The sequence below is a fragment of the Gekko japonicus genome, unplaced genomic scaffold (assembly GCF_001447785.1).
Source record: "Gekko japonicus isolate JY-2015 unplaced genomic scaffold, Gekko_japonicus_V1.1 scaffold422, whole genome shotgun sequence".
NCBI classification, from domain to species: Eukaryota; Metazoa; Chordata; class Lepidosauria; order Squamata; family Gekkonidae; genus Gekko; species Gekko japonicus.
The window spans coordinates 953,305-964,897 of record NW_015174855.1 but is presented as its reverse complement, the minus strand read 5'-3'; the positions used below and the strand labels follow the sequence as shown (position 1 = coordinate 964,897).

The following is an 11,593-nucleotide window of genomic DNA, read 5'->3' as shown; positions in this document are numbered from 1 at the left end:
GTCAATTTTTAAAAAAACAAGTCCTGGTCTGGGGGGGTCCAGTTATCACAACTAATTGGCAGAAGTGTTCAGTGGTTGGTTCACAGACCTCTGTACCCTTGTTTGTTATCTTTCAAACGATAAAAGGTCAAATCTCTGAAGATCTTCACATGGACAAAAGCCGGTGACTCTTCATATTAAAACAGTAGTATTTTTTTTTAAAAGGTCTTCATGAAAAAGTCCAATTCAGTCTTCACCTGCGGTCCAACTGAATCCTGAATAAAATATAGGAATACAGGCAAGTTGGATACAGAACCTTGCCTCTGTTCCTTTGGCTTAGATCCGAGGGGGATTGCCACAAATGGAAGGGGGTGTCCCTGAGGGTTCATCTGTCCCTTGAGCTTGATACCCCCAGGAGATGGGGCAGAGATGACCGTGAAGAGGCAGACAGAATTATTCTCTTAAAAGCTGCTCTTAACAGTTAGTGACAACAAAGCTGGCTGTTCACCTGCATCTGGGGTTGCTAACCTCCAGGTGGGGGCTGGAGATCTCCTGGAATTGCAACTGATCGCCAGACTAAAGAAAACATTTATTTAAAAGATTTATTCTGCCTCTCCTGGAGGTGTTTTGGAAGGTGGACTGCAGGGCATTAGACTCTACCAAGGTCCCTCCCCTCCCTAAGCCCCACTCTCCTCAGGCTCCACCCTCAAATCTCCAGGTGTTCCAGAACCCAGAGTTGGCAACCATGTCTGCACCAAACTGTAGCTAAGTTCCCTTTCTCTCACACATAGAAAAAGTTTCTCTTAAGTTGCAAGTAGATAGAAGTACATTTTTATTTGTATTTTCTTTACTTAAATGGTTTAAATGGGTGTTTGTTGTGAGCCACTTTGGGTCCCTGTTGGGAGGAAAAGTAGGGTAGCTGATTGCCAACACACAAAAAAACAACTTTGGTACAAAGCTACTTTCTTTTGGCGATACTTCTTTCTGAAGGTAATGAAGATGGCAAGACAGTAAGTTCTTCTTGTTTAGTGCACAGACTGTTCCCAAGGGCAAGAGCAGAAAATCTGACAAAGGAGTCCACAAGCAATATGATGCACACTGCATTAGTTGTCACCAGTAGGCTCTGGAACGTGTCATGTTCAAAAACAGCTGATGCAAACATAGCTTTACCAACGAATGCTGCTAGTTTAGGAGTCAGGACCAGGAGAGTGACTTCCTGGCATTAATATAGGTGACAGCGCCACCTTCTGGGAATTTACATACAAGCATGCAATCCATGCTTCGTGCTGAAAGGATGTGTGATGTTTCACTTTAAAGGTCAGATGATCGTCAGCTATGGCAGCAAAGCCGGTTATGTACATTGGTAGAAGCGATTTTGATTCTATTGACGGCTCCTGTAGTTTTGTGTAACTGAGATTTTTTGTTTTATGCTGTTGTGTTGTAACTGACTTTGGGAGGGGGGTTACATGGAAAATGAAATATGTTCTTGTAAATATATGCAGGTGAAAAAATATAGAGCAGAGGGAAAAAATGCTCAGAAACAGAAACGAAAAAGTGAGTACTCTAGTTATAGAGACGTGTACAGGAAAACTAATTGTTGTAAAAGTATGAAGTCTGGTGTTAATCATTCTGCAACAAAGTAATATTTAGTGCTGAAATGTACTGAGTTCAGACGTGTATAGTGATCAGCTCATAGTTTATTAGTGATTCAGCAAGTAGAATGAAGACTGGAAATCCCTGGCTGAAGCCGGGTATTTATGCATGAAAAGGTTACACCCCAAACACACCCCACTCCCAAGGATAGGCTATTTACATTACATTGTTTCTCAATTGGTTTACTCTAGGATCCTTGTTTACCTACTGGTCCATTCTAGGTCCATAGCTATTGTTATGCATCCCCAAGCTACGTCCCTTGGTAAGTACAGTTCAGGCTCAGTACATAACAAATGCATTAAAAGAAGGTACAAGAAAATCTGTTATGTTAAATCAACCTAAACTACAATGCAACAAAGCCACTCTGGAAGTTACAGCCACGTTATGAGGGCAAATAAATGAGAAACAACCGAAAATATTGCAATTAAGAGTATTTCTGGTTTCACATTTTTCTGTTCTGTTTCATTCATCTGCAGATATTGCCTTTATAACTCACTGTTGAAAGATGGGGGTCAATTAGGGTTGCCAAGTCCATCTTCCACCCCCAGCGGGGGACTTTGGGGGTGTTCCTGGAGGGGGCGTGGCATCCCCGACGTGATGACATCACGTTGGGGACATCCGCCCCCCCCACCTGCCCTCGCACCGGATCTTCAGAAACGGCAGTTCCCTATCACTTAAAGGAGCCGGCGTTTCCCTTTTAAGTGCAGGAGCCGGCGTTTCCCCTTAAAGAGCAAAGAGCCGTGTTTCCCTTTTAAGTGTACAAAGCTGGCATTTCCCTGCAAGCCTAATCTCAAGTTTGGGAGGCTCCCTCCTAGGCCCACAAACCTGGTTGCAGCCTCCCAAAGTGTTTTCAAAGCCTTTAGATTAATCGGTTACTTAACGCTGGAAGCTAAAGCAATACTCTATATTAAACCAGTCAGAACTCTCTAATACATAAGAGTTAGATTCCTCAGCCATCCCATGGGCTAGCTACCTTAGTAAAACTAGGAAGACTGTACCAATCACTACCATTGTGAATAATTTCAGTATTTTTCTTGGTTATATTGAACTTTTACATGTAAAATTCACAATGGAAATTATCTAGGGAAGATTTGTGAGTAGTAATTATCAGTAATGTTTTCAGTATGTATCCTGATTTTCCTCAAAAAAGTAATTCTCAAGGAACAAAATATTTTGAAAGAACTACCCCTTATTGTTGCTGTAAAGTTCAGAAAATCCCATGAACGATAATCACAACATGACTAAACATATAATTAGAAACAAGACGTTTTATAATACGTTAGGGAGAAATATGTGGTTGTTTGCATATGGATTATCCAAGCAAAACACGAATGAGTTTAATACACACATTTTATTTCATAGTTCATATTAATATCAAAAACATCGTGCTATATGAAATCCCTATGATATGAAAACTTATCAGTATAAATGTACTCAATGAGCAGTAGGAAGTGCTGAGGAATTATGGAATGGGTCAGACAAAACATTACCTTGGAAATGACTTGGGTTCAGAACTCTCTAATGCTGGTGTATGGTCTCCCTCCATCCATAAGTCTATATATCAAAAACCCAATGCAAAGATTTCTGTTATAATACATCCATATGATATCATATGTCATTTACGTGGTCAAAGTAATGCCTAAAGCTCAGTTAGCAAAGGCTGTGTAACCTTCAACTCAACTACATCAAAGGAACCCCAAGGACTATGATGGAATAGCTGAAGAGCAAGTAGAGTGTTCTGAATCTTGATACAATCATGAGCACACACGGGAAGGTTTAGCTTTGCAAAGAAAGTCTCAAGGCCCAGAGAGCACTGAGGTATTCTTCATTGTCAGGATCCATCTCCAGGGCTCGTTCGTAGCACTCAACGGCTTGGCGCCTTTCCCCACTGAGTTGGTGAATGTATCCGAGGATGCCAAAGCTCTTTGCGTCTCCTGGGCTTTTGTTGATTTTCTTTTCTATCAGTTTCTTCAAAGCCGCTTTGCACTTTTCTCTTGAAAATGATTCTTTTTCCATCTTCAGCCCTTCCAGATAGTGTTTCACGGCTTCGGATTCTGAATTTTTGTGAAACTGCTGAAAGCGGCCGTATGAGAAGTGGAGATCCTGCTTGTCTTCACAAGTTAGCCTGGTCATAGCAAATACTTTCTGAAATGTTTCCTCTGCTTCCTGAAGACGCTTTGCTTCTCCATACATGCCGGCAAGGTCCAAATAAGCATAGACAAACTTGAGTTTGTGCTCCACCGCTTTCTGGAAGTGAAAAATACAACATCTGATCAGCTCTTCCATCTTTTCTCTGTCATGGCATCTGGCCCTTTTCTTCTCAAGGAACTGTGCTCGGTAACAAAGGCCAATCTGATGATGCAGAAAGCTGGAGTTTGGTGTCAACCCTAGTGCCTTCTTCAAAAGCTCCAGGGATTTAATGACATCGCCATTTTTCCTGTAAAATTTGGCAGCATACCTCAGTACATAGGGAACGTCTGGATTTTTTTCAAGGGCTTCCTTAATATACTTTTCCCCTTCTTCAGCTTGACCAACTTCCTGCAGTTTCACTGCAAAGACAGGCACAACAAAAGGATCATCGGGATTCAGACTTGCCGCATGTCTCAAGGGCTCCAGCGACGACCCTTCTGCAGAGGATTTTTTCCCACAATAATCTTCCATACGGTACAATGTGATTGCATAGCCTGAATTAAATTCTGGGTTCTGGGGCTCTTCCGCCAATGCTTTTGCAAAGCTCTCCTTGGCCTTTTCATAATAGCTTGCCCCAAATTTGAGGAGTGCCCACCCCTTTTCACAGTAGATACGTGGGAGCTTCATCTTATAAGGAGAGGCACTTCCGTTTTGTTTGCAGGTGCATTCCACCTTCTTTATGTACTCTTGTGCCTTTTCAAGCTGGCCCATGTGGTAGTACACCCAAGCATAGTTGCCCCAGGTAACAAGACTTGCCTTTTCAACCTCCTTTGGGCACTCTATTTGCACAGCCTCCTCAGCTTTCTGTAAATTTTCCAGAGTGGCTTCTTTCTTGCCATTCAAATGGTTTATGTAGGCCAGCAGGTTATAACTTTGAATTTTGGATTTGGTCGATAAAAATTCAAGCTGATCTGCAATCCTTTCCTCCAGCTCCTTGGGAGTGATGTCCTCCTTCAGCAACATCCAAGTGAAGTGGCATTCGAGCTGCAGCAGGATCCTCTGTAAAGAATCCTTGGAAACCTCACTTGAAAACAGAGGGGGGGGGAGAGAGATGAAGATTTACAGATTGCAAAGTTCAGAAATGAATCTAAAATCATTTATCCTGCTCCTGCAATAACTCGTTCAGTTCCCCACATATATTTCTTCTGCCGAGGGATGTTACACTCCTTTTTTTAGGAGAGTTGGATCTGACCTAAATGTTACTTTTTTTACTCCTCTCTTCCCCACTGGCCCTGTCACTTCATTGGCTAAGAGCCACTCCACACACCTTCTCATGCCAACCCCCTCACGGTTGCCATTTGAAAAAAATAAATGAAGCCAGTTGGTGAAGCGGTGGCAGGGCCAGCCACTCAGCTCTGCCACCCCATGTAGGGGCTTCTCCAATTCTTGTTGAGCTGTGGTCGGAGGAGCCAGGAGGAGAAAAACCACACCTCCTCTTTCTCTGCCAGCACTTCCATCCCCCCCCCACTATTTTACCTCAGCCTCTTGGCCCCACCCACTAGCCATTTCTTGACAGCTTCGACCATGTACACACACCTCACCACATGTGCCTGCTCGCCTACCCAAGCAGCCTCCTGCCTTCCCTCCCTCATCCCAGTTGCTCACCAGTAGCAAGAGCCCAGAACAGGCCACTTTCAGCCCCAGTCCTTATGTTTGACACCCCTGTTCTACACCTTTCGTGTGACCAAGGAAGTATATAAGTTCACACCAAGTGGATTCCCAAAGCATAAGGAGCTTTTGTATTTCCAGCAAGATGAACAGAATTAAAAATTAAACAGGCCAATCCTGCCCTAGGATGCCCACTCTTCTCCCCCTTTGGGGGCAGCAACCACTAATACCATGTAGCCCTCCGAAGAAATCTCTTCAGTCACCCATGTTTCCTGTTAGACAATGATATGAAATTCTCTGAGGAAAGTGTCCATCCCTGGAATTGAAATGTTACGGCATAATTTTAGGCATAATCTCTCCTTATTAATAATTGTGTTTTCATCTGGCAAGATTTGATGCATGCCAAAATCAATTCACTCCCTCAGCTGCCAATCAGAAGGCACTACCTCCATTGGCTGGCTGCGTTGCTGAATCCCACCCACAGCGGCACTGGCAAGTCTCTCGGTCTCAGTCTGCTGTCAGCTGACCGATGGGACGGACCCTCCGGCGGGCGGAGGGTCACCAGACTGACTGCCACAAAGGCTGGGAGTGGGGCAAAAGGCCAGAAAACTTAAATCTGTTGTGGCCGGGTGGAGGGGTGTGTGCGCAGGGTACTCACACACCGAGGGCTGCCCGGGCAAGTTGGTGAGTCACTGGGAAGCGCCTCAGGGGAGCTCCATCCGGCCCACCCTGGGGCCCCCAAGCCACGTTGCTGCCCGTCCTCTGAGGGCGCTCGCCAGCTGCGGGGAGGCCGGACCAGGCGGCTCAGAAACCTCACCAGAGGCCTGTGTGAGGGAGCAGAAGACCGCAGCAGTGGCACTTCAGCAGAGGATGCTACCGCCTCTTCCCACCTGGCTGAGCCGCTGAGACGGCCCACGGCCCGCTTCCAGAACCACTCCATGCCATGTAGCGCTGCCGGTCAGCCACCACTGAACTCAGATGTGGCCGAGGAGGAAGTGGCGGGGGCTGCTGCTGTGCCAGGAGGGTGCCCCTCTGCCGGCTGCCCTGTTGTCCTCCAGTGAGACCACTCTGCAGATGCTCCGTTATGCCCCCCCTCCTGCTCGCAGACCCCATGGGCGGGAACCAGGACACGACCGGTGGTGGCCCACTGCTCTACTTGGTGGTGGCCCCAGGGGACCAGGACACCGCCATCCCTTCTTCTGGAGAGGTCAGGTGAAGAGAGGACGAGGTGGCTAATGCCTGACCCCGACTTCGGAGATGGCTGACCCTGCATTCAACGTCAGCCTAGCCACGGCGCTCAGCCAGCCGGGGGGGGGGGGGGGGCAATGCAGGCTACTGCACTCTCCCAGGCCCTCTTACTAGAGCTTGTTGCATTTCATTCTGCAGCGAGCCTTCTTCCTAGTATATAATACATAGTAAAGCTTGGTTATAGCAGATAAATAAAGTTATAATTACTAAATAAACCCCTACTTAATTATATTCATTTTATTTAAAATCAATGATTAAAAATAATATAACAAAACCAAAATGATTGGGTTGCATCCACACAGTGAAACTCTATAAAATACTTCTGAAATCCACCAAGACTCCAGCTAGGGGTGCTGCCTTCTAAATAATCTAACAAAGGTATTTACCTCTTAACGTTCTCAATTAAAAGTTCCTGCCCAGAGATAAAACATACAAAACTAATGAAGTAAAACACAAAAAAAGCCTGAGATACAATGCCAGAGATAATTGAGTGCAACCCGCAACGCCGTAATAATCAACTACCAGATGTTTAGATAATCTAATTAATTTAAATGTAGTAGTCTAAATCATTTAGTAATCATTGCAGTAATCTAATCTAGATGTAATCTGGGCATGCACCACAATGGCCAGATCTTTTCTGCCCAGGGAATCCTGCAGTCTAGGCTAGTAAATTCATTCCTGGCCACAGCTGCCACCTCCTTGTCCAGCAGTAGGACCGGGACCCCCACACTATGGACCCGTTCCTTCAAAGGCAGTGCAACCCCATCCAGAACAGGTGACATCTTAAGTCCTGGGTGAGACCTTCTGCCCATCATTAGCAGTTCCATCTTGCTCAGAGTAAGCTTCAGTTTATCAGCTCACATTCACTCCAAAACTGCATCCAGGAACCGGTTAAGGTTACTAGGTTCCTTCCCCCACCCCCGGCCACTGGTTTATAGGGTTGCCAGCTGCAGTTTGGGAAACCCCTGGAGATTTTGGGGTGGAGCCTGGGGAGGGAAGCAACCCCAGTGGGGTACAATACCATAGAGTCCACCCTTTAAAGCATCCATTTTCTTCAGAGGAACTGACCTCTGTAGTCTGGAAAGAAGCTGTAATTCTGGGAGATCCCCAGGCCCCACCTGGAGGATGACATCCTTACTGATGCAGGGTTTTCAGGATTCCCTCCTTTGTTAGGTAACAGCGACATTCAGCTATGTAAGGACTCTTTTACTTGGGGTCACCCCAAGTATTAGATAAAGCATATAAACAAGAAGGCAGCAGTTCTTTTTGATTTCCGAGAAGGCAAAATTTCTTATGATTCCTGACTTACCTCATGATTTCCAAGTTATTATCGGTTGTGAAGTAACCTGAAGAACAGATGGACTTTCTGTAAAGACTGGAAATCTGCTGGTTCTGTTATGATCTCCTTTTTTATAGTCTCCCCGGATGGAACAGACTGCAGTGTATGTTTTTCTGTCTGTCTGTAAGAGGAAAGGGAAACTTAACATGCAGTTCTAAGAAAATGAAACCAAAATCTGATTCACTGGCAAAAACGAAACTCTGGAATCTGTTTCCTTTTCTTCTGAGCTCATTGAGTTCTGCTTTGGAAGCACGAACTTTGTCCCTTGGGTGACGATCTTTTTAAAAAAATTGATTGTGATCATTAACCAATCAGAAAAATAATCACTGGCCAAATTAAACAACCTAAGGAGGGAACGACAGCCTGCAAGTAGTCCAGAATTCTGTTTCCTAAAGCAGATGCCCTGGGGAAGAGAGACGTGTCCCTGTTCCCAGCCTCCTGCACAAATGGGCTGAGGGAAACAGCTGGTTCCCCTGACCACTTGAAGACTTCTGGGTCTCCAGCTGCCACACAAGGGCTGGATTGCTCTCTCTTGCTTTTTCCGTCCCCATTTGTAATATTTCTTGGCATGCAGAGACGGCCTGTAGCTACCGCGGGGCTCTGGGGGTGCCCCCCCTCCCAATCTGCCCTGCTCCCTCGAATCTTCCCTGACCATTGAATTTCACTGAGCACACAGTGTGATTTCACATACATGCTCGGTCTGCGTTTACTCTAATGTCCTGATTAGCTCCTTCTTGTAGCAGGCTACAGAAAAACCTTGCAGCGGGAATGTTGTAACATTTTCCTTTACACCTGATTTCCTCCTCCCCCCCCGAAGTCTGACGACTGACTATGACTGCTTGGTGTGAAAGAAATGCACTCTGCACATGTGTGGCACTTAATGTTTGATTAGATATGAAGAGCTTATTTTTTGTCCCAGTCTCTTTGAACTTAATGAGATTTGTTCTCAAATAAGTGTGTACAGAGTTGCAGCAAATAGGTTTATAAATAGGTAACTTTGTTGCCATGCAGCCACTTCCGATGGCATTACTAGAGGTTCTTTAATAGGACTCCTTTGTTGGACTGTGAAGAGTGTGTGCCAGGGCAATGGTACAGAGCTTTGGTTCTAAGTGAAGTGCCCTATGCTGAACTGTGGAGTGTACACTGTGGCCAAGGGGAGCCTTGTGCCCAGAAAGTATACCAAGCCAGATGTGGACCTAGGACTTCGAAGCTTTCTGCCACTGAACCTCTGCATCCACCCCAGGCACTGGGATGCAGACCAACAGCCCTGACCTCCATGCACACAGAGACAGCAACAGACCTGACACAGAAGCCATGCTCTGACAAAGGAGAGATTTTCCTGAACAGAAGCCATGAGAAAGCCTCTTCTCTATCACGCAGCATCCTTCCCCTCCCCATGTGTTAGATTCACCTGGAGAATCACACATTCCTCTCCTTCCTGAGCCATCCTCATACAAAAGGATGTTCCCAACTACAGACAATAGCGGTGATCCAGCCTTCCTGTCACCCATCTAGATAATGTCGCTGTCAAGTATCTGATCATTAATACAAAGCATTGGCTCTTTACCCTTCGCTTTGTCTCACCCTCTTCCCCCAGAGGTGTCTGTCAGGAGGCGCCCCACAGGCCCGGCCTCCTGATGTACCCCCAGAAGATCGACGCATCTGGCTCTGAATGGAGCAAAGAGGGCCAGTGGCCCACCCAGGAGGAAGGCTCTGGGGGAAGGGCCAGCAGTCACCTCCATGGACCGACGCAGATGCAGGTCCTAGAAGTCACAGGCTGGCCTCAGGGCAGTGACTTCGAGGACTCGGAGAAGAGCTCAGAATGCTGGCAATGCGACCGGCTCAGGGATCCCCAGCCCTTCAAGGAGGAAGATCTGGCGGACTGCGACTGGGACACCGCTGCGAAGTCGACCGGGAGGAAGACGGGTGGATCCCATACAGAGGGGGGGGGCTAATGGGGCCAGCGCCATTGGGCAGGATGAGCACTAAGAGGGAAATAAAGAGGAGGGCATGCCACGCTACCAGGGAGGATGCAGTTGGGGCTGAGGTGAAGCTGGGTGCAAGCTGTGAAAAATGGGAGCGGAAGAAGTCGAAGGAGAGAGACGAGACAAACCTCTCCGCCCAGGTAACACTAGCCCTGAAACCTCAGCCTCAACTGGGAGCCCACTGTGCAGTAAGGGTGTCGGCCCCCATAAGTCTGAGGAAATGTTGCCAACCACCCTCGACTTTCCCGCCGGACACCGGTCCTGCCCTCAGAACAGTGGGTGAGTTCACACCCTCAGACAGTGTCACTCCCTGCCGACCATTAATTTTCAATTTCCCAATTATTCATCCCTTTATGCCCCATCCAGAGTGAAGGAACATATAGAAAAATCCCTATAGGGAACAGGCTTTATGATTAAAATCCTTTTGCTCAGATTCAAAAGTCATCAGACATCTGAAATAGATATTTGCAATCTGCCCCCACCTTTTCTCACCCACTTGACTAAGAGCCAACAACAGGAACCTTGCAACATTCTGCCAGGGTCTGTGGTTTTGGTTAAGACATTTATTCCTGTAAGCTATAGTAACTGTTTTTCAGTAAAAGTTTGAGAAAGCAGGTGCATGCATTAGATGGTGCAATCTAACTGGAATGATTGCTGAAAGAGACCAGCCTTACAGAAAGTGTGTGAAATAAGGAAAATGTGCAAGACAGTTCTCTTTTGCTCTGTAAATTTTTAGTTAGGAAAACTATTGCCTATGTTTAAATTGCTTAAAATATTTATGACGTGTACTCTAGCGTGTATAAAAACTCCTTGAAGTCCTTTCTCAGGTGTGCAGCTAGTTTTAGAGCTCTTGGGCTCGGCGCACCTTGACGTCAATAAAAAATCTCTCCTCTTGCTTTGCCTGGTAGTCTGGAGTCATTTGGGCTCAAGCTTTTGTTTTACTCTGTCCTGCTTCAAGAGTATAGTTTTTTTCCTCCTAGCCTTTCCTGGGAACCAGGTGATCATATGGCCATAGCCTCAGGTTACCTTTTTAGGTATCTAAGGGGAGCTCTCTCTGAGCTCGCTCTCTTGCTTCTTCCTCTCCTAGCCCCACCCTACCTTGTTGGTTTCATTTGTGGCCAGTTTGGAATCAGTCCACTTGTGCTGCTGATCAACTCACAATCCCCTCCCCTTTATTGTGTTTTATTTTCGCTGCATGATCCCAGCGTCTCTTTGGACAGGTAAAGTATCACCCAAAAATGACATTTCCTGCTCATGCAAATCGCTATCCTTTCAATGCTGTATTCCTAGTTCTGTATTGCCAGCTGCAGTTTGGGTTGCACAGCCTTGACAGGCTGCCTTGGCTCCTCCTAGGCCCACAAACCTGGTTGCAGCCTCCCAAAGTGTTTTCAAAGCCTTTAGATCAATTGGGTGCTTAACGCCTGGAAATTAAAAGAATACTGTCAGAACTCTCTTCGCTAATACATAAGAGTTAGATTCCTCAGCCATCCCAGGGGCTATCTTAGCAAAACTAGGAAGACTCTACCAATCACTATCATTGTGAATGATTTCTGTATTTTCCTTGGTTATATTGGACTTTTACATATAAATT

General features: G+C 46.1%; 1 protein-coding gene across 1 annotated transcript; it reads right to left on the bottom strand.

The window, feature by feature from the left end:
• Positions 1 to 3,021: 3,021 nt before the first annotated feature.
• LOC107121651 (interferon-induced protein with tetratricopeptide repeats 5-like) lies at positions 3,022 to 8,083 on the bottom strand. The gene is made up of 2 exons (XM_015424615.1): positions 7,988 to 8,083; positions 3,022 to 4,846 (listed from the first exon to the last, which is right to left on the bottom strand). The coding sequence occupies exons 1-2, from the start codon at positions 7,990 to 7,992 to the stop codon at positions 3,409 to 3,411; spliced, it is 1,443 nt and encodes a 480-aa protein (XP_015280101.1). The 5' UTR covers positions 7,993 to 8,083; the 3' UTR covers positions 3,022 to 3,408.
• Between the last annotated feature and the right edge of the window lie 3,510 nt (positions 8,084 to 11,593).